General features: G+C 38.0%; 1 protein-coding gene across 1 annotated transcript in view; it reads left to right on the top strand.

Moving 5' to 3' along the window:
• LRRC63 (leucine rich repeat containing 63) overlaps nt 1–24,287 on the top strand; it is a 74,208-nt gene that overhangs the window by 26,727 nt on the left and 23,194 nt on the right. The window contains exons 4-6 of the mRNA XM_049853353.1: nt 5,313–5,470; nt 17,708–17,806; nt 23,219–23,355. Coding sequence (XP_049709310.1) covers nt 5,313–5,470; nt 17,708–17,806; nt 23,219–23,355 — 394 coding nt within the window. The remainder of the gene's footprint in view (nt 1–5,312; nt 5,471–17,707; nt 17,807–23,218; nt 23,356–24,287) is intronic.

Genomic DNA, 24,287 nt, shown 5'->3' with positions numbered 1-24,287 from the left:
ATTGCATTTTTATTTATTTATTTTTTTTGCTGAGACTTTGTATTTCTTTGCTGAGGTTTTCTATTTTTCCATTTTTTTTAAGCATGCTTGTAATTGCTCACTGAAGCATTTTTATTATAACTGCTTTGTGAAAGAATTCTAACGTCTGTCATCTTGGTGTTGGCATCTGTTGACTCTCTTTTTATCATTCAGTTTGAGATCTTTCTGGCTCTTGGTATGACAAATGATTTTTAATTGAAACCTGGACATTTTCATTTGATGTTATATGACTTAAGATGTTATTTAACATTCTGTTTTAGCTGGCTTTTTCTTATACAACTCAAGCATGGGGAGAGGGGGTGCCATCTTGTTTACTGTCAGGTAGAGGTGGAAATTCAGGTTCCCTACTTTGCTTGTGTTGACACCCAAGGTGGGGAATTTCTTGTTACTGCTGGATGGGGATGTGAATTCTGGCTTCCCACATGATCTTCACTGACAACATGGAGTCAGGGGTAGCAGCCTTGCTACTGTTGAGCAGAGGTGCAAGTCCTCATTCTCCCCTAAGTCTCATCTGATAGCACCACAGTGGGGATGGAAGGTGTACCTCATTACTTCTAAGTAGGGATGGAAACCCAGGTTACCCATGTGCTTTTCACTGACATCATATTGGGGAATCATGACTATCCAGCAGGGATGAAAGTTCTGGCTCCCTACTCTGCCTGTTCAGAGAGCATCTCAGTGGGAATTTGGGGCACCTGGTTACAGCCTTGAGAATGTAGATGTCTAGACTCCCCACTCAGCCTGGCATGGATGGGGTGGAGCTGCAGTTTTTTGTGTGGTATTTAGGTGGAGTGGTTATTGTCTAAGAGTTTTCTTTCTTGCTAGGCTGTCCCTTTCCTGGTTGTCTGCCTAGAGATAACAGGCTTTTATTGGGGCATTTATTTATTTAATCTGTGCCTGTTGGTGTTTCCAAATTGCTGGCTTCTTTGTCTCCAAGTCTGGTACAAAAAAACATCAAATCCCTTGCCGTAGAGTTGACTCCAACTCATAGTGACCCTGTATGTATGACCCAAAAAGAAAACACAAGGAACTCACCACCATGTTCTTCCTCAGATCCTGAGATCTTTAGCTAGCCTGCCTTCTTTTCTCTCTCCACCTTTCAGAGTGTTCTTAGGTTTATTTTATGTATAATGTCCAGGGTTTTAGTTGTACTTAGTGGGGGAATAGAAAAGTACGTCTACTATATTTCCCTGGAAGCACAAGCCCTCTTCTAATTATTTTCAGGCAGTCGGGCATCTTCTTGTGCACCAAAGTTTAGTTCTGTTTCTAGTGGTAAACTGCACTTTCCAGGCATTCCCCTGCCCAATTCAGACTAATGAAAGAAAGGTGTTTTTATGATTAAAAAAAAAAAAAAAGAGTTGTTTTATGAAAACTAATTCAAATATTTTGGAAAATTGAAATAAAGGAAAATTGCTAAAAAAAATTGCTGACAAAGTGGATGTGGGTAAGATAATGCTAATAGATTTGAGAAAACAATAAATATATAGAAGGGTTATGCACTAGAATCTGCCATTTTTTTTTTTAAAACCTTGCTGCACTTAAAACAATCAGACTGGAAATTATAGTTAGTCCATTATGATTAAAGTTTTATACAAGAAAGATGACTTGACATTCTAGCCACCACATATAAACTCAAAGAACAATCCTATACTAAAGGATTGTTAAACACATGTACGCTTATTTTTTAATTAAAATAAAATTTTAACAATATTCTCTTGTTATTCTGATCTTTAATTTATTTCTGTTAATTAATCAGGTATAAGTTTTAACTGCTCTAGATGAAAGGGCTTCTATTGCCTCACAGCTCTTAGCTTGGGATACTGGAAAATAATGACATTATTATCAAAGGTCAAGAGAACAGGGGACAGATTAACTTTCAGGTAAAAGATGATGAGTTCAGTTTTGAACACTGTAAACTTGAAGTGCCTGTGAGAAATCCAAGTGGAGATGTTAAAATAGGCAGTTAGGAATACGCGTCTGGAGCTGAAGAGAGAGTTCTGGGCTGGAAATAAGATTTGTGAGTTACCTGCATAGAGTCAGAAATCCTATTGTGATGAGTTAAAGATTTCATGGGAATTGAGAACATAGGACCTGTGCCAGTGTGGGATATTATTCTCAGTAAGTTGCACTGGAGCAAAATGAGAACAATGGGAGTGAGTTTTCCATAAACTTAAGTGTATTCAATTTAAGAAACTACCCTTTTGTCTGCAGATTTTTTGGTGGCATTAAACTGTATTTTATGGGAAAAAAATGGTGGAAATAGAGGTTGTTTCATAAATATCCATGGCTGGCAAGATTAAAAGTTAATAACCTTATGTCTCTCAAAACTATTTATAAATTTGTAATGATCTGTGAAATAACTGAGTCTACTAAAGACTAGTATATAAAAACATAGAACTTTATTATAAAGGGATTTGTCTTAGTTATTTAGTGCTGCTATAACAGAAATACCACAAGTGGATGGCTTTAATGAACAGAAATTTATTCTCTCACAGTTTAGGATGCTAGAAGTCTGAATTCAGGGTGCCAGCTCTGAGGGAAGGCCATCTCTCTCTCTGTCAGCTCCAGGAGAATGTCTTTGTCTCTGTTCAACATCTGTGGGCCTGACGTTCCATGGGGATCTCCATGTGTCTTGGCATCAATCTTCCCCTGGGTCTAGGAGGTTCTCAGCCTAGGGACCCCAGGTCCAAAGGACATGCTGTGCTTCCCAGCTCTTCTTTCTTGGGGGTAATGAGGTCCTTCCCTCTCTGCTCGCTTCTATTTTGTTTTGTCTCTTGTAAGATAAAAGGTGCGACTCAAGCAAGGGTAGTGGAGGGTGGGGCCAAGATGGTGGAGTAGACAGACACTTCCGGCGAGCCATCTTACAACAAAGACCCAAAAAAACAAGTGAAGCGAGTATATTTATGACAAGCCAGGAGCCCTGAGCATCAAAGGCAAGCTTGGAAAATGAACAGAGGGGCGGGGGCGGAAGAGATGTTTCAGAGGCGGAAAGGAGTTACCAGACCTGAATTGCGGGGAGCCTTCAGGCACCATTCCCAGAGCGACAGCAGCAGGCTGGTACTAGCATTTGGCTGCAGTTTCCTCAGGGAGACGCAGCCAGCCACACAGCCTACTCACACGTCTGGAACCAGAGAATAATGGCGTTCTCAGCAAAAGCTAAGCACTTGCATATATCTTACCATGCCTTCTGCACCCAAGCCGGCTTCAGCGGCTGTTGATTTCCCTGGGCCTGAGATAGGCCCTGTTGAGTGCCTAGAGCCATCCTCCCGGCCATGGAGAAGGAATAAATTCACAATTGCAGGAAAAGATAATTTGCCAGCTCCACTAACCAGAGGAGCTCAGGACAGAAGCGGCTCTTGTCCAGGCACAAATGGTCCATGGACTTTGAGTACCTTTCCCCACTGCATGGACCTATGTGGGCCTATTTCAGGAAAATAGGCCCTTGTTAGAAGACTGCAACTGTTTCAGCTGTGCAGTGGAGAGGTGGGTGTTTGATGTTTGACACTGCTTTGCCTATTAAACAGGGTCCTCACCTACCCACATCAGGGGCCCAAGGACAGGTGGCTCCACTCAGGTCACCCAGCCACCCGCGACAGGGATACAAGGATAACTGGCACCTCCCAGTCCCTACAACCAAAAACATTGGGTGCCCATGGTCCATCTGCAGAACCCACCCACCTGTGTGCTCTAGGGAAGAAGGACACGCTTTTCTCACAGACACCTGGGGGACGATTCTTAGCCCCCTGCCTTGTTCAGAGTATGACCCCCTGCTGCAACCAGATACTGATACCTACACCAATCACCCTTGCCCCTCTAAGACTGTAGGACAGAGCCTTTACCACACACTTGATGAACAGCTACCTGGACACCAACACTGAATCAATACAAGAAAAGTGAATGGACTCCTAGACTGATATACCTGATAATAGCTCTAGCCATCTAGTGACAGGATGTCAGAGCTTCAAAGGTGAAAATAATCAAGCTAGCTCACTGAAGCAACCCATTTGGGCATATCAAAACAAAACAAAGAAGCTAGGATACAGTAAGCAAACATAAAATAAACTAATACAGTAACTTATAGATGGCTCAGAGATAACAGTCAATATCAAGCAAGGGTGGTGTCGTAAAAAAAAAAAAGGGTGATGCAAAAACAACAAAAAACCAAACCTGTTGCCACTGAGTCGATTTTGACTCATAGTGACCCTATAGGACAGAGTAGAACTGCCCCATAGCGTCTCCAAGGAGCAGCTGGTGGATTTGAACCACATAACTCTTAACCACTGCACCACCAGGGCCTCATACAACTGCTTGTGTTTAGACCCTGAGGTTGGGTGGGCAGAGAGCAGGCCATAAGCTGTCTTAATTCACTTTGCTTTCCTTCTTGCTCCATTCCCTCTCCCAAGTAAGGAACTACAATATCATATGTCTTTTTCTATCCTATAGTTAATTTCCACATCTGTTGGTCTGAAATGGGCATGCAGGACCTATTTTAGAAATTAAAAACTGAACATTGTCTTCTTTGTTCTAGGCTGCATTATTTTCTCTCATTGAAGCAATGGCATAAGAATTACTGAGAATGTAAAATATGTTGCTGCAAGCAATGCAGCAAGAATGGATGAGAATGAAAAATAGATTGTATAAAATTCCAAAATGTTATCCTTCAATGTTAGGGGTACACTTACATAGATCATTTTTGATGGAAGATGAAACCCACGAGGGTAAAGTAACTTTAGATGGTCTCTCCTTGGCTAACTCTGGAGCTTTTTTTTTTTTCCTTTCCTGTGTGGGGTCTACAAAAAGAAGGAAGGGCTGAATTACATAGAAATTTTGAATCATGCATCAAGGTGATATTAAGGAAAAGTGAAGCTGCCACTTGGGAAGTGATCTTTATCTGAGTTTTGCTTATGTGATGTCCTTTATGAGTTTTGTGAGTCAAAAAGTTGGTTTCATAGTAATATTTTTTAAAATGTTTTTACATTTATTACAAGACTGAGATTGATGGACTCTTTAAAAGTTATCCATGTAGAAATCAATGAATGTACTTTTTTTTTTTTTTTTAATGAAAGAGCATTGTGCTGTCTAATATAAAAAACCCAGACTGACAAAAATAACCAACTGAGATTGGGTGGGTACAGGTTATGGAGAATCCTTTCCAGAGAATGTACTCAGCCAATCTATTTATGGTGACTTAGTCTCTTGTAGCATAAATACTTTCTAACTTTCACTCTAAGTGATACTACATGTAACTTTCATGTTTTCTTTTGTTTATTAAGGTCCTATTAAGACTAAAAAGAAAGATGTATTGACGAATGTTGTACGTGGTGAGGGCTTTAAGACTATTTCAGCAACCCAATATGAAACAATAATGGCCATGACCAATTTGGCCATATTAAACTGTCAAATATATGGAAGAAATGCGCTTAATCTTAAGGTATGCTAGATCTTTTTTAATGAAAATGCCCTACTGTATTATTAATTATGCTTAATTCAGGTTTCCTAACTTAGGTCCATTTCCGTGATGTTGAGATGTCCCAGCAACACATTCAAATTGCATCTCTAAACCTATCTGCCTTAGTTTGCCTTACAATTACAGTGCATTTTTCTTTACAGAGCATAATAAGAGAAGTGGAATTCAGAGTTATCATATTGTTCAGGGAACAACCCGAGTGACTGGGCAGATGAGAGGGCAGTAGGACAACCAAAGCCCTCAAAACTCTCAGAAATAACAGAAACACTGTTCCAGAAGGACTGAACCATATACAGAGGAAAACTACTGGGGGTAGAATCCAAATTGAGTAGGGTAAGAGCTCTGGAGATAAAGGAAAGGAAAAGTGAGTGGGAGTGGTAGAGTTGGGGGTGGGGAGGGTCAGAGGAAAAGATCTTGAAAAGCACTGTGGATGTGGCTACACAGAGAAGACATTTTTCTCATTTTTAAATACTTGTACTAGAACAAATGGAGCTCTGGTGGCGCAGTGGTTAAAGCGCTCATCTGCTAACTGAAAGGTCAGAGATTTGAACCTACCAGCTGCTCCAAGGGAGAAAGATGTAGCAGTCTGCTTCTGTAAAGATTTACAGCCTTGGAAACACCGTGGGGCTACTCTGTCCTATAGGATTGCTATGAGTTAGATTGACTCGACGGCAGTGGGTTTGTTTTTTGATACTAGAGCAAGGAGCTTGAGAGCCAAGAAAACAAATTATTCTAGCTATTCTCACCCTATATGAAGAAATCCCCTCCTAAAAATACAAGAAAAGCCATCTTATTTTAACATACAGAAAAGATAAACAGTTGAATCACATGCAAAAAAAAAAAATTAAGATTAAAAAGAGGGCAATAATTTGAATAACACATTAACAAACAACAAAGAATCTCCAGAGAAATATGGCCATACATAAGAAAATTGTAAAGCAATATTTCAAAATGAGCTAAAAATAAGAAAGTGATATAAGCTATGAAAGAACAGCATAAATTACAAATGGAAGAATTTAGAAAGTATATGAAGAGAAAAATAAATACTTAGGAAAAAAATCAGAAATGAAACAAATTAGAAGGAACATGAAAATATATACACACCACAGAAAATGTAGCAAGAGAAATAGAGGATGGCAAGGAGAGAATGAAAAATTTAACAGAAATAAAGATAAAAAGGATTCAAGAGAAAGCGTTGCATATAGAACACAGGAAAAGAATATCCAACATACTTATAATAGCAATCCCTAAAGACATCGAGCAAAAAAAAAGAAATGGAACAAACAAATATTTTAAACCATAATTCAAGAAAAAGTGCTTGGAAAACAAAAACAAACCCAGAACCTACATATTCAGAGAGCAAATCATTTGCTTAGGAAAATTCACCCAGAATGATCAACATTGAAGCATATTCTAGTAAAACTTGACTGTTGTTGTTACTTGCTGTTGATTCCAACTCATTGCAACCCCACATGTGTCAGAGTAGAACTGTGCTCCATAGGGTTTTCAAGTCTGACTCTTCAGAAGCAGATCACCAGGTCTATCTTTCGAGGCATCTCTGAGTGGGTTGGAATCACCAGGCTTTAAGGGCTAGTAGTTGAGCACATAACTGTGCCACTTGGGGACTCCTAATAAAACTACAAGACTTTAAAAAAAAATTTTGTATTGAAACTCAAGGCAAAATCAATGTTATTGAAGTAGGATATTGACATACTTTATTGTCCAAATCAGGAAACTGAGAATTCAAGGGAGCACTAAAATAACTACATGTCAAATTTAAATTTAAGTATTATATTTAAATTAAATGTTCAAAAAAATTTTTTATTGTACTTTAGATGAAGGTTTACAGAACAAACTAGCTTCTCATTAAAGTTAGTGCATATATTGTTTCATGACATTGGTTAACAACCCCATAACATGTCAATACTCTCCCTTTTCAACCTTGGGTTCCCTATTACCAGCTTTCCTGTCCCCTCCTGCCTTCTAGTCTTTGCCCCTGGGCTGGTGTGCCCCTTTAGTCTCGTTTTGTCCTATGCATCTGTCTAATCTTTGCCTGAAAGGTGAACTTCCGGAATGACTTCATTACCAAGCTAAAAGGGTGTCCAGGGGCCATACTCAGGGGTTTCTCCAGTCTCTGTCAGGCCAGTAAGTCTGGTCTTTTTTTTCCAGTTAGAATTTTGTTCTACATTTTTCTCCAGCTTTGTCTGGGACCCTCTATTTTGATCCCTGTCAGAGCAGTCAGTGGTGGTAGCCGGGCACCATCTAGTTGTACTGAACTCAGTCTGATGGAGGCCATGGTAGTTGTGGAGTATTAGTCCTTTGGACTAATCTTTCCCTTGTGTCTTTAGTTTTTTTCATTTTCCTTTGCTCCTGAAGGGGTGATACCAGTGGAGTATCTTAGATGGCTGCTCACAGGCTTTTAAGACCCCAGATGCTATTCACCAAAGTAGAATGCAGAACATTTTCTTTATAAACTCTGTTATGCCAATTAAGCTAGATATTCCCTGAGACCATGGTCCCCACAGCCCTCAGCCCAGTAATTCAGCCCCTAAGGGAGTTTGTATTTGTTCATGGAGTTTCAAAAATATTTTTGAAATACTTATTGACCAACAAATTGGTTTTATTTTGTTGATGAAGTTATGAATGATTCTATTCAAAATTATTTTCAAAAATAAAATTATTTCTAAATATAAAAATATTTTCTGTGTACATTTGGAGCTGTGGTGGCACAGTGGTTAAGCACTCGGCTGCTAACCAAAAGGTCAGTGGTTTGGACCCTCCCCCTGCTCTGTGGGAGAAAGATGTGGCAGTCTGCTTCCATAAAGATTACAGCTTTGGAAACTCTATGGGGCAGTTCTTTTTTGTCTAGTAAGGTCACTATGAGTCGGAATTGACTCGATGCCAGTGGGTTTGTTTTTGTGTGTGTGTATGTGTGTGTACATTTAAGCAAAACTATTCTTTAAACACTTCTTTATATAATTATGAATCTTAAATAGGAAATATAATTATTGTTATATATTGTCTTTCATCTTTTTTTTTTTTTCCATCTGTATCTCTTCAAAACCATGTCACTGGTTTTTTGTTTTGTTTTGTTTTTTTGGCAAACTGGTTTTTTCTTTTTACAAAATGATCTTATTTTTGAAAATTTTATAAGTTTGCATGATGTTTTCAAATTTGCATTTTATGGTTAATAAATATGAAATCATTGACATTTCTGAGTGATCTTTCTCTTTAGATCATGTTTCTTAATGATTAAAATTATCTCTGTTTTGTACCTGGTGAGATTCAGAGCAAATTTTACTAAATGGAATATGTTCTAAATTCTAATTGTTCTCATACATCAATATATTCCAAAGCTTAGTTATAGAATTCCTAAATTAAATCTTATACTACATTAGTGCGCTTATTGTTTAGTTTCTTAGTGGTTCTGCCTTGTCTATATCTCCCTATTCGCAAATTTTGTTTTCACTAGTTTATTTACTTAAAACAAGCAAAATCTGAAGTTTTAGGCCCTCCATTCTTTGAATATTCAGTTACATATTTTCAGCTGATTTTGAACAAAACCCAACCAAAACGGAGGAGCAGGAGGGAAGGCTTTTAAGATGATGGTAATGTTTTGTTGAAATTCAGGCTAATTACACAAGTGAGCTCAGTTTGTGGAAACTATCAGCCTTCACACTTATGATTTGTGCACTTTTAAAAAGTGTGCTATGTTTCAATAGCAAGTTTTATTAAAATCCATTGAAGAATTTTAAGGAGGAGAGTAAGAGATTCAGATTTTTTATTGAAGTTTTCTCAGGCCAAAGGGGAAAAACATGCCAAGACAAACTAAAACTACAGAATGTATTAAAAATAATGATAATAACAAAACAGCACATCAATCTATAGAATACAACTAAAGCAAACATTAGCTGGAAAGATGAAAGCATGAAGCACCTACCTAGGTAAATAAAATTTTTTAATGTATTAAATATTCAACTCAAAAAGCTAGGAAAAAATAGCAAGGTAAATGAAAAAGAAAGCACAAAGAAGTAATTGATAAAGATAAAAACCTAAATTAATGTTAAAAATAGAAAAATAGTATAACTAATAATTTTTTATTTAAAAATTTTGTTTAAAAAAGATACAGAAACCACTAGCTAAATAATTTTAAGTACAAGTTTACAAAATGAGAAATGACTAAAAGGAAAATAACCATACAGACAGAAGAAATTAAAAAAAAAATGCATAAGGGATCAGTTTGTACAACTCTGCAAATAAATTTGAAAACCTAGGTGAAAATGGATAAATTTCTAGGAAAAAGTACTTCATAAAATTGATTCCTATAGTGATGGAAGTCTAAACAGACAAATTTCCAAATAGAAATACATTTATGAAAGAAATCCCCACAAAATACTACAGGTATTTTAAAAGGTAATTCTACAAAAACTTTAAAGATTTGATCATTACAATGCTTCCTGAATTATTCTCAAAAGAAAAATTCTAAAAACTTTTTATGATATATTGACATTGACAGTGAAAGCTAACAAGGATTACATAAAAAGAAAACTCCAGGCTATTCTCACTTGTAACTATAATGTAAAAATGTTGAAACATATTTATTTATTATTGTTACATAAAACAAATACCCAATAACAGATATAGCAGGTGTTCAATAATTGTAATAAAATCATCATCCTCCCCTTGGTTCATTCTAAAAATGCAGGGGTGTTTTAATAAAGGTTAGAAAGGAAGAAACAAAACTATTTACTAACAGACAACATGATTGTATATGTAGAAAATATTAAGGAATCCACACTAAAAAAAGCCTACCGGAACTAATAAATACAGTTAGCATGGTTGTCAATAACAAAGTCAATATGGAAAAAGTCAATACAGGAGTAACACCAGGGTGCAAAGTTATAGGGTCCATCCAGAATTCTGCCTGTGATTCAGGCCAGAAGACTTGAACAGACACCTCACAAAGGAAGACATACTAATGGCCAGTAAGCACATGAAAATATAATAAACATCATTGTTCAAGGAAATACAAATTAAAACCACAATGAGATACCATAGCACACCCATTAAATGGCTAAAATTTAAAACTCTGACCAAACCAAAGGAAACCTGTCGTCAACTCACAGCAACCCTATAGGACAGAGTGGAACTGCCTCATACGGTTTCCAAGGCTGTGATCTTTACAGAAGCAGATACCGCATCTTTCTCCTGCAGAGCGGCTGATCGGTTCGAACCATCAGCAGTTGAGTTCTTAAGCATTTGCACCACAGGGCTTGTTACATGTATCTTAGACATTTTTATTCTGTCCCCTATGTCTGTCACTCTCTTTTCTAAATTTTCTATCCCTTTCACTCTCTGTACTTGATTCTGGGTATTTTCTTCTTACCTAACTTTTAGTCCAGTAATTTTCCCTTTAGCTTAGTCTAACCTGCTGTTAAACTTTTTACCAAGTTCTTAATTTTGGTTATTTCCTGTTTATAATCACTCATTTTTATTTAAATGTTTATTGTTTTCATTTTTCTACTTTAAATTCTTAATTCTGTCATTTAATATCTTGAGATATTAATCAGTTATTTTTTCAAGTTCTTTTTTAATTTCTTATTTTTAAATTGTGCTTTAGGTGAAAGTTTACAGATCAAGTTAATTTGTCATTCATAAATTTATACACATATTGTTTTGTGACATTGGTTGCAATCCCCTCAATGTGACAGCATGCTTCTCCTTTCCATCCCAGGTTTCCTATGTCCATTCATCCAGTTCCTGTCCCTTCCTGCCTTCTCGTCTTACTTTTGGACAGGAGTTGCCCATTTGGTCTCAAATATTTCATTGAACTAAGAAGCACATTCCTGAGATGTGTAATTTTTTGTTTTATGGTCCTGTCTGATCTTTGTCTGAAAAGTGGGCTTCAGGAGTTGTTTTCTTTCTGAGTTAGCAGAGTGCCGGAGGCAGGGCGGGGAGCAGGGAGGGGAGCCCATAGTCTTGGGGGACGGCTTTTTTTGTTTGTTTTTTAAAAACACATTTGACAAACCCATATGTGAATTCTCTGTGAGTTTATCTCTATAGTCTATAATTTCTCTTAGTTTTTTTTTTTTCAGTTTTTGGCCCTTTGTAAGCCTATGTATTTTTTACTGCAAGATTGATACTGTGCAGAGATAATTTGAGGTTCTGGATGATGTTATCTTCTTTCAGAGAATTTTTATTTTTGTTTCCGGCAGGCAGAGAGCATAGGCGAGGCTCATCTTAATTCAGTCAGAGAATCAACTGATTTAAGGATAGACTTCAAGCTTTGTAAGAGCGCTAAAGGTTCATCTTTTCTCCTAGGGCTGTAGCCTTTCAACCACGCCTTAGATAGTCTGAGACCTCTCCTCCTTGGCAATCCCTGAACTCCACTTTTGTCTTTCCAGGCATGTGAAACACTACAGTTCTGCTCAGCCAATCAACCACAATTTCAGATTAGGCAGATGCCTTGAGGGGAAAAAGTGTCAAATGGGATTACCTTTTCTCTATAATTTTGACTTGTTAAATTGCTACTTGGTAATTCCGCACGCCTTTGTTGCTGTTGGTTGTTATTCTTTTTGTCTTTCGTGAGAGGTTTGGTCTCAAACAAACCCAATGACCATTAGTAGAAGTGAGAAGAATAAGATTATCTGGTTTTGGAGTGAATTACTTTAAATCAGAGGTTTACAAACTTTTTCTGAAAAGGGCTAGATATAGAAAGTTTTGGCTATGAGGGCCACAGAGTCTCTATCACAACTACTCAACTCTGTTGTACAGTGCAAAAGCAGCTATATGCGCATGACTATGTTCAAATAAAATTTTATTTTTATTGGAAATAAATGGAGGAAGAATACAGCTTTTAGTGAATTAGGTGAATCTAGTCCAGAAAAACAGTTTATTTCCATAGCCATTAATATTATTTCTAAAAGCATTTGACTCCAGAGCAGAATCCTGAGCTCTGTAGGGGTGATAAAAAAAGAATTGTTGTTGTTTTTGTTAGGTGTCATTGAGTTGGCTCTAACTCACAGAGACCCTGTGAACAACAGAACAAAACACTTCCTTGTCCTGCAACATCCTCACAATTGTTGCTATATTTGAGCCTGTCATTCAGCCACTGTGTCAAGAAAATCTCATGGAGGGTCTTCCTCTTTTTTTGCTGACCCTCTGCTTTATGAAGCGTGGTGTCATTCTCCAGCAACTGGTCCCTCCTGAATACATGTCCAAAGTAAGTGAGTTGAAGTCTCTCCATCATCGCTTCTAAGGAGCATTCTGGCTGTACTTCCTCTAATACAGAGTTTTTTGTTCTTCTGGCAGTCCACGCTGTTGTTAGGTGCTGTCGTGTCGGTTCTGACTCATAGCGACCCTGTGCACAACAGAACAAAACCCTGCCCAGTCCTGTGCCATCCTCATAATCGTTGTTATGTTTCAGCTCATTGTTGCAGACACTGTGTCAATCCACCTCGTTGAGGGTCTTCTTCTTTTCTGCTGATCCTGTACTTTGCCAAGCATGATGTCCTTCTTCAAGGACTGATCACTCCTGACAACATGTCCAAAGTATGTAAGGCGCAGTCTTGCCATCCTTGCTTCTAAGGAGCATTCTGGTTGTACTTCTTCCAAGACAGATTTGTTTGTTCTTCTGGCAGTCCATGGTATATTCAGTATTCCTTGCCTATACCACAATTCAAAGGCATCAATTCGGTCTTCCTTATTCAATGTCCAGCTTTCACATGCTTATGATGCAACTGAAAATACCATGGCTTGGGTCAGGCGTACCTTAGTCTTCAGGGTGACATCTTTGCTTTTCAACACTTTAAAGAGGTCCCTTGCAGCAGATTTGCTCAATGCAATGCGTCGTTTGATTTCTTGACTGCCACTTCCACGGCTGTTGATTGTGGATCCAAGTAAAATAAAATCAGTCCATAGTATATTCAATATTTTTCACCAAAACTTTAATTCAAATGTGGCAGTTCTTCAGTCTTCTTTTCCATTGTCCAGCTTTCACGTGCATATGAGGTGATCGAAAGTACCATTGCTTGAGTCAGGTGTACCTTAGTCATCAAAGTGACATCTTTACTTTTTAACACTTTAAAGAGATCTTTTGCACCAGACTTGTCCAGTGCAATACATCATTTGATTTCCTGACTGCCGCTTTCATGGGTATTGATTATTGATTCAAGAAAAATTAAATCCTCTACGACTTCAATTTCATTGCCATCCATTGCTATTTTGTTTATTGGTCCAGTTGTAAGGGTTTCTGTTTTCTCTATGTTAAAGTGTAATCCATACTGAAGACTATAGCCTTTGACCTTCACCAATAAGTGCTTCAAGTTGTCTTCACTTTCGGTAAGCAAAGTTGTGTCATCTGATTATCTCAGGTTGTTAATGAGCCTTCCTCCAATCTTGATGCTGCATTTTTCTTCATACAGCCCAGTTTTTCAGATTATTTGTTCAGCGTTTATAGACTGAATAAGTAAGGTGAAAGAATACAGCCCTGTGGCACACCTTTTCCAGTATTAAGCCATGCAGTATCTCCTTGTCCTGTTTGAACAGCTGTCTCTTGATCCAGGTGCAGGTTCCACATGAGCACAATTAAGTGTTCTGGAATTCCCAGTCTTCACAATGTTATCCATAATTTGGTATGATCCACACAGTCGAATGCCTTTGTGTAGATGATAAAACACAAGTAAACATCCTTCCAGTATCTCTGCTTTAAGCCAAGATCCATCTGGCATCAACAATGATATCCCTGGTTCCATGTTCTGTCCTAAATCTGGCTTGAACTTCTGGCAGTTCCCTGCTGATGAATGGCTGCAACCATTGTTTTTTTTTTCAATTGTGATTTAGGAGAAAGTTTACAGAGAAAATTAGTTTGTCATTAAACAGTTAATATACAAATTATTTTGTGACATCATTTGCCAACCCTGCAATGTGTCAACACTCCCCCCTTCTCTACCCCAGGTTCCCTGTTTCCATTTGTCCAGTTTTCCTGTCCCTTCCTGCCTTCTTGTCTTCGCTTTTGGGCTGGTGTGCCCATTAGTCTCATATACACGATTGAACTATAAAGCACGTCCCTCACGTGTGTTATTGTTGGCCCTATAGACCTGTCTAATCTTTAGCTGAAGGGTGAACCTCAGGAGTGAGTTCAGTACTGAGTTAAAAGGGTGTCTAGGGGGCCATATTCTTGGGGTTTCTCCAGTCTCTGTCATACCAGCAAGGCTGGTCTTTTTGTGTGTGTGTGTGTGTGAATTTGAATTTTGTTCTACCCACTCTGGGACCCTCTATTGTGATTCCTGCCATAGCTGTTGGTGGTGGTAACCAGGCACCATCTAGTTGTTCTGGGCTTAGTCTGGTGGAAGTTGTGTTCCGTTAGTCCTTTGGTCTAATCTTTCTTTTTGTCTTTGGTCTTCCTCACTGTCTTTTGCTTCAGCCGGGATGGGACCAGTAGATGTATCTTAGATTGCCACTTGCAGGCTTTTAAGACCCCAGTCACTACTCACCACAGTTGGGTGTAGAACTTTTTCTTTATAGACTATGTTATGCCAATTGAGCTAGATGTCCCCCATGCTGCAGCCATTTTAAAATTATTTTCAGCAAAATTTTGCTAGCTTGTGCTACTACTGATATTATTAGATAATATCTGCATCCTGTTTGATTGCCTTTCTTTGGAATGAACTTGAATAATATGGATATCTTCCAGTTGGTTGGCAAGGTAGCTGCCTTCCAAATTTCTTAGCATAGACGAGTCAGTGCTTCCAGCATTGCATCTGTTTGTTGAAGCATCCTAACTGGTTTTCCATCAATTCTTGGAGCCTTGTTTTTTGCTTATGCCTTCAGCATGGCTTGTACTTCTTCATTCATTACCAGTGGTTCTCAATCATATGCTACCTCCTGAAATGGTTAAATGTCAACCAGTTCTTCTTGAGATGGAGACTGTGTGTGTTTCTTCTGTCTTCTTGTGATGCTTTCTGCATCATTCAATTTATATTGTCCGTGGAATTCTTTACTATTGCAACATAAGGCTTGAATTTTCTCTTCATTTCTTTCAGCTTGAGAAATGCCAATTGTGTTCTTCTCTTTTGGTTTTCTAATTCCAGGTCTTTGAACATCTCATTATAATACTTTGCCTTCTTGAGCTGCCCTTTGAAATATTATGTTCAACTCTTACTTCATCATTTTACTTAATCATAAAAGAATTAAAAGTCGTAAATCCTGGTCTACCTCAGGAGCTTATTAAAGAAACAATTTATACGAGCACAGCTTTTACACAAAACAAATGTATTGATTAATATAATACAGACTTACTGCATATGTGCTTAGAGATGACTAGTGTCCAAGAGACTGAGGAAGCCTCTACATTCTTCACGCTATTTAGTTCTCCATATTCCTTCTATAATAACCCAGAGGAGCCCTGGTGGTGTAGTGGTTAATAGCTCAGGCTATTAACCAAAAGATCAGCAGTTTGAATCCACCAGCTGCTCTTTGGAAACCCTGTGGGGTAGTTCTACTCTGTCCTACAGGGTCTCTATGAGTTGGAATCGACTCAATAGCAACGGGTTTGGTTTGTTTTTTTTTTAATAACCAACAGCAAATAGGTTTTTTGATGGGATAGGAATAGAGAGATCCATGGTACCTGAGATGAGTAGGCCTCATGGTGTGTCCACAGCAAAGGTTGCTGGGATTCCATGAGACAATATGAAGGTCCTAGATATTCACTCATTCAGACAATATTGATTAAGAACCCACTGTATACCAGTGGGTAAATGATATATCCCATGATATATCAGTGAGAAAAATAGACAAAATGTCTATTTCGTGGAGCTTATACTTGAGTGGGATGAGGGAGGTGATCATACACATGCATGCACACATACATGCATACATCATCATATGTTCTGTGGTGATAAGAGCTGTGAAGGAAAATGAAGCAAGTAGAAGGGACAGAGAGACATAGGCCAGCACTGCTTTGAGAGGTTACCATTTTCAAGAGGCTGGTCAGGGAAGGCCTTTTCTTGTCAGATGACTTATGAGTAGACAGCTGGCTGTAAGCAGATACCTGAGTGTCACAATAATTGTGAGTGTCACCTGAAGGGCAAAAAAAAAAAAAAAAAAAAATCCAAGCCCATTGCCATCGAGTCAATTCCAACTCACAGCAACCCTGTAGGGAAGGGTAGAACTGCCCCATAGGGTTTCCAAGGAGCAGCTGGTAGATTTGAACTGCCAACCTTTTGGTTAGCAGCCAAGCAGTTAACCGGTGCGCCACCAGGGCTCCAGTGACAATAATTGATGGAAATGATGGGGGAAGAGTTTTCCCGGCAAAAGGAAATGTAAAGGCACTTGTTGTCCAGGCTCACTAAGTGGGATGATTAGCTGCTGTGACAAACAAATTTCCTCTACATAATTTAGTATACCCCAGTTCTGCAGAGAAAAGAAAAATGTTTAATGACAAGAAAAAAGAGCACTACCAACATGCAGACATTTACAAATATTAATGCTTTAATAACAGGCCAGTCTTGAACCCAGTACTATCAGTTCTGAGGTCTTGCGCTGTGAAACTTTTTATTTCCATGTAGTGCCTGCCACAGCATACCATACTGGCAGCAGTAACTCCCTTCATTACATGCTGAGGGTTGATTCTCTAGCATGAGAGGTGCTTGCTTCACTCAGTCAATCACTACTGATTCCATAATCCTTAAGAAACAAAGGTGCCCACTTCCTTGGAGCATTGTAGGTAGTGGGGGGACCACCAAAAGTTTCCCTCAATCTGAAATTGGCATATCTGTGCAAGAAGTTCTAAGTATATGTTAGAGTAATAGATATATGACAGAGAAATAGAGGTAGAGACCTGAAAAAAAGGGAGTAAAAGACATAATTAAATATAAAATAGATATATTTATTTATATGCCAACATGCAGTGGGTATTCAATAAATGTTTGCTTGTTATTAATTGAAATAATGCCTATCACTCATGTAATACAATTACTTATCACATAAATACTTACCAGTATTTCTATTTGTTTCTATCCTTGAGATATTTAAGAACAAATTATTATGACGGGCTACAAGAAATGATTGGAAGATAAGCATAGACTTCTTATGTACTATGTCAAGCATTGTCATTCAGATCATGTGCTTATGTTTTTTACTCTTGTACAAATATTTTGCACATTAAAAATTAACATCTTATTCCTTGTCAATTTCTTTTAGGGCTTTTTTATCCTCAATTGTCCAGACTTAACGCCTTTGGCTTTCCAATTGATTTATCTCAATTTGTCATATAATGATATCCGCTACTTTCCCTCAGAAGTGAGTTCATTTTTATTATTGTATATATTGTTATAAAATTCTTATTATGAATAATAATCATAACAAAATAGACACCTTATGATACTCTGGAGTTACTAAAAAGAAAATATATTGTGCATCCACAAAGGCTTATTTTTAGAAGTACCAAAAATACAGTATATCTTTCTTAGGAAATCCCATGACATAATCCTCAAAGACTGTTATAGCCAGGCTATCAAATATGTTCTCATTAATTTCCAAGTGGTGAATAAAACCAAGATAAACTCCTACTATGTGGTAATTGAAGCTTTAAAAAAACAGTTAGTGATGAGGTAATATGTTACAAAAAGTTTTAACCACCATAGGCTGGAATGGATATACTGTTTAATAAAACATATCCAGGATAGTTAGATATGGCTATCATTTTAATTCAGTGTCATCCAAATAAATGAGCCACTGGAAGAGATCCATATTTATGCCCATTCCAAAGAAAGGTGATACAACAGAATGTGGAAATTATCAATGATACTACCACATGCAAGTAAAATTTTGCTGAAGACCATTGAAAAGAGGTTGCACAATTAATACATTCAGAAAAAAACATTTGACAAAATCCAACACCCTTTCATGACAAAAACACCCGACATATATAAATAGACTTCTTCAACCTCATAAACAGCATCTATAAAAAATCCACAGCTAACATCTTTTTTTTTTTTAATTTTTATTGTGCTTTAAGTAAAAGTTTACAAATCAAGTCAGTCTTTCATACAAAACTTTATATACACCTTGCTATATACTCCTCCCCACCACGTGTCTGTCAGTTTGTCGTACTGTGGGGGCTTGTGTGTTGCTGTGATGCCGGAAGCTATGCCACTGGTATTCAGATACCAGCAGGGTCACCCATGGAGGACAGGTTTCAGCTGAGCTTCCAGACTAACACAGACTAGGAGGAAAGACCCTGCAGTCTACTTCTGAAAAGCATTAGCCAGTGAAAACCTTATGAATAGCAGCGGAACATTGTCTGATGTAGTGCTGGAAGATGAACCCCCCAGGTTGGAAGGCACTCTAAAGATGGCCGAGGAAGAGCTGCCTCCTCAAAGTAGAGTTGACCTTAATGACGTGGATGGAGTAAAGCTTTCGGGACCTTCATTTGCTGATGTGGCACGACTCAAAATGAGAAGAAACAGCTGCAAACATCCATTAATAATCAGAACCTGGAATGTACGAAGTATGAATCTAGGAAAATTGGAAATCGTCAAAAATGAAATGGACCACATAAACATCTATATGCTAGGCATTAGTGAGCTGAAATGGACTGGTATTGGCCATTTTGAATTGGACAATCATATAGTCTACTATGCTGGGAATGACAACTCAAAGAGGAATGGTGTTGCATTCATCGTCAAAAAGAATGTTTCAAGATCTATCCTGAAGTACAATGCTGTCAGTGATAGGATAATATCCATATGCCTACAAGGAAGATGGAAGGATTACACAGAGTCATCATACCACAAAGAATTGGTTGATATTCAACCATTTTAAGAGGTGGCATATAATCAGGAACCGATGGTACTGAAGGAAGAAGTCCAAGCTGCTCTGAAGGCACTGGCGAAAAACAAGGCTCCAGGAATTGATGGAATATCAATTGAGATGTTTCAACAAACAGATGCAGTGCTGGAGGTGCCCACTCATCTGTGCCAAGAAATATGGAAGACAGCTTCCTGGCCAACTGACTGGAAGAGATCCATATTTATGCCTATTCCCAAGAAAGGTGATCCAACTGAATGTGGAAATTATAGAACAATATCATTAATATCACATGCAAGCAAAATTTTGCTGAAGATCATTCAAAAGTGGCTGCAGCAATATATCAACAGGGAACTGCCAGAAATTCAGGCCGGTTTCAGAAGAGGACGTGGAACCAGGGATATCATTGCTGATGTCAGATGGATCCTGGCTGAAAGCAGAGAATACAAGAAGGATGTTTACCTGTGTTTTATTGACTATGCAAAGGCATTCAACTGTGTGGATCATAACAAACTATGGATAACACTGTGAAGAATGGGAATTCCAGAACACTTAATTGTGCTCATGAGGATCCTTTACATAGATCAAGAGGCAGTTGTTCAGAGAGAACAAGGGGATACTGATTGGTTTAAAGTCAGGAAAGGTGTGCTTCAGGGTTGTATTCTTTCACCATACCTATTTAATCTGTATGCTGAACAAATAATCCGAGAAGCTAGACTATATGAAGAAGAACGGGGCATGAGGATTGGAGGAAGACTCATTAACAACCTGTGTTATGCAGGTGACACAAGCTTGCTTGCTGAAAGTGAAGAGGACTTGAAGCACTTACTAATGAAGATCGAAGACCACAGCCTTCAGTATGGATTACACCTCAACATAAAGAAAACAAAAATCCTCACAACTGGATCAGTGAGCAACATCATGATAAATGGAGAAAAGACTGAAGTTGTCAAGGATTTCATTTTACTTGGATCCACAATCAACAGCCATGGAAGCAGCAGTCAAGAAATCAAACGACGTATTGCATTGGGTAAATCTGCTGTAAAGGACCTGTTCAAAGTGTTGAAGAGCAAAGATGTCACCTTGAAGACTAAGGTGCACCTGACCCAAGCCATGGTATTTTCAATCGCATCATATGCATGTGAAAGCTGGACAATGATTAAGGAAGACCGAAGAAGAGTTGACGCCTTTGAATTGTGGTGTTGGCAAAGAATATTGAATATACCATGGACTGCCAAAAGAACGAACAAATCTGTCTTGCAAAAAGTGCGGCCAGAATGCTCCTTAGAGGCAAGGATGGTGAGACTTACATACTTTGGACATGTTGTCAGGAGGGATCAGTCCCTGGAGAAGAACATCATGCTTGGCAGAGTACAGGGTCAGCGGAAAAGAGGAAGACCCTCAACAAGGTGTATTGACACAGTGGCTGCAACAGTGAGCTCAAGCATAACGATTGTAAGGATGCTGCAGGACTGGGCAGTGTTTCGTTCTGTTGTGCATAGGGTCGCTATGAGTCGGAACCGACTCGACAGCACCTAACAACAACATATACTCCTAGTTGCTCTCCACCTAATGAGACAGCACACTCTTTCCCTCTACTCTCTATTTTCATGTCCATTCGGACAGCTTCTGACCCCCTCTGCCCTCTCATCTCCCTTCCAGACAGGAGATGCCAACATAGTCTCATGTGTCTACTTGATCCAAGAAGCTCATTCTTCACCACTATCATTTTCTATCCCATAGTCCAGTCCAATCCCTGTCTGAAGCGTTGGCTTTGGGAATGGTTCCTGTTTTGGGCTAACAGAAGGTCTGGGGATCATGATCTCTGGGGTCCTTGTAGTCTCAGTCAGACCATTAAGTCTGGTCTTTTTATGAGAATTTGGGGTCTGCATCCGCTGATCTCCTGCTCTCTCAGGGGTTCTCTGTTGTGTTCCCTGTCAGGGCAGTCATCGGTTATAGCTGGGCACCATCTAGTTCTTCTGGTCTCAGACTAATGTAGTCTCTGGTTTATGTGGCCCTTTCTAACACCATTCTTAATTGTAAAAGAATGAACATTTTCCCCCTAAGATCAGGAACGAGATGAGGATGTTTGTTCTTGGCACTTCTAGTCAACATTGTGCTGGAGTTTCTAGCCACGGAAATTAGACAAGAAAAAGAAATAAAGGACTTCCAGATTAAAACGAAAGGAGTAAAACTATCTCCATTTGCAGGTGACATGGTCTTGTACATACCTATTTGAGGATAGTTAAGGAACCCACTAAAACACTGTTAGAGCAAATAAATGAGTTCAGCAGGGTTGCAGCACACATAATCAATATACAAAAATAAATTGTATTTCTACATGCTAGCAACAAATGATCCCAGTAATAAAATGAAGAAAACGATAGTTCTATTTACAATAGCATCAAAAAAGATAAAATATTTAGGAGTTAAGTTTAACAAAAGTACAAAACATATGCTCTAAAAACTACATACCATTACTGAGAGATATCTATTACAGAAGACATAAATACATGGAAAAATATCCCATGTTTGTGCACCCATTATACCCACTGCTGTTGAGTCAATTCTGACCCATAACGATCTTATAGGACAGAGGAGAACTGCTCCCATAGGGTTTCCTAGGCTGTAATCTTTACAGAAGTAGACTGCCACATCCTTTTCTAGAGGAGCTGCTGTAGGGTTCAGACCACCGACTTTTCAGTTAGCAGCCAAGCACTTAACCACTGCGCCACCGGAGCTCCTTTGCTCATGCACCAGAATACTGCTTAGATGGCAGTACTCCCAAATTGATCTGCAGATGCAAAGCAATCACTATGAAAATCCCAACTGCCTTTTTTGTTGAAATTGATAAACTGATTCTAAAATTTATATGGAAATTCAAGGAATACAGAATAGCCAAAACAATCTCGAAAAAGAAAAACAAACTTGGAGGACTTAACAGTTCCTCAATGCAAGAATAAGTATAGGGTTGCTATGAGTCAAAATCGACTTGACAGCAGTGGGTTTTAGTTTTAGTCCAGCAATTTGGTATCTTTATAATGATTAAAACGGTTTAATTTAATGTTTAGAAGAGCTAATACTACACCTTATTACTGGTAAGTGAGCAAGAACTGTATTAATCAAGCAAAGATCATAAATTTAAATGGTATATTCTATTTTTTATTTCATTTGAAAAATCAGTGTATAGGAAATTACTATGAGGACAATCTGACTATGCTGACAACCCACTGATCCCTAAGATTAATTCCACTCATCTTCCTGGTTCTGCACATACCTTCCTCCTTCTTCATCATTGCATAATTGGCACGTGAAACCATGAACTTGATCAAACAGAATGACTTTCCCATTTAAAGAAGGACCATTCTTCAGTCAAGGGCATATGAATCTACAGTAGTACTATTTCACCATATCATAATATTAATTCTGGTCACTTATTTCGAAGGCCTACCAAAGGTATTTATTGAGATACATATGATACATCCAGTTAGCATTACAGTAAGTACCCAGGTTATGAACGTCCAGTTTATGGACAACTCGTACTTGCCCTTTAACGTTATGCAAATTTGCCCTCACTTGGAAACAATTGAACCAACGCCTACTAGCAACAAATTCTTCATCAGTCACCTTCACTTGCTGCACGTGGAGCTTTAAATTATTGAAAAGGCTTCCAGCCTTTTCTTGCACTAAAAAAAAAGGATAAATAAGAACCATATGCACCTGCTCCAACTTACCTACAAACTCGACTTAAAGGCACAGTTAGGAGTGGATCTCGTTTGTAACCTGGGGACTGCCTGTACTATACTGATTTTACTACATTAGTTTAAAGATTTTATAAAGCAAATAAGAGATTTGCGCACTTTATTATTCTACTCATGGTTGTTTCTCTTTTCTGTTCCACAGATATTTTGTCTTAAAAATTTACAAATACTAAACCTGAGAAATAATCCTATCAAAGAAATCCCATCTGAAATTAAAAAACTTACCTACCTTAGAGTTTTCATCATGGCCTTTACTTTGATTACTTTTCTTCCTCCTGGGTAAGGTTGATAGTCTGAGATCGTAAACACAGAAAACAGAGTTTCTAATTTGGAAAATGATTAAGTTCGCTTTTGAAAGTAGTTAGCAGCTTTTTAGCCATTTAGTAATTCTTACTCTTATAATTAGCGGATTTGCTTCTTATTATGGTGTTAAATGAGAATGATCCTACAGCTACATAAATGGCAATTAATAAAATAAACACACATCTCAAGATCCGTTACCTCAGTGTGTTCGCAAATCACATAGAGCAGTTCAGATGAGAACCTGGCATGGTCTTCTTGACTATGGAAATAGCACTACACCTGGAAATAGGAAATCTACACTTTTAACTTCAAAATTGATGGTAATTATTTATTTAATCTGGGGAAAGTCACTTAACCATTCTTTGCCACAATTTCTTGATCTATAGACTAAGGGGATTGGCCTGTATGGTCTCTAAAATCTTTTCAACTATAGTATGCATATTGACATCTGTGTGTAAAAAAGATGAATTTCTTGCCAAGTGTGGACTGGTATTTATTTAATTCCTCATGAAAGTTTTCAACCAAAACCCTAACCAAATGCCAAACTAAATGCCTCTTCCAATTAGAGCTTAACAAATTGAATGTACATTAAGGGCAAAGGTATATGGACTCTTAAATAGTTGAACAATATTTCAGAAAAGAAAATTGTCATAGTAATGCAGGAAGTGCCCCCAAATTCATTTACAAGGATGTTTATCTAGTGTTGTTTGTAAATAATTATCCAATGAATTGTACCTTCAGACACTGTAAAACTGTTCAGTCACTTAAAAAGATAAAGAAGTATATAAAAAATTATACTATTTCTGTATAAAAATACACATATATACATCACATATATAAAAAAAGAATAAAAATAATGAAGTAAGAATGTTGTATTTGGGCATTTTTATTTCTATTTGACTCATCTG

The sequence above is a fragment of the Elephas maximus genome, chromosome 14, assembly GCF_024166365.1.
Source record: "Elephas maximus indicus isolate mEleMax1 chromosome 14, mEleMax1 primary haplotype, whole genome shotgun sequence".
Lineage (NCBI taxonomy): Eukaryota > Metazoa > Chordata > Mammalia > Proboscidea > Elephantidae > Elephas > Elephas maximus.
This window is presented reverse-complemented; position numbering and strand designations above follow the sequence as displayed.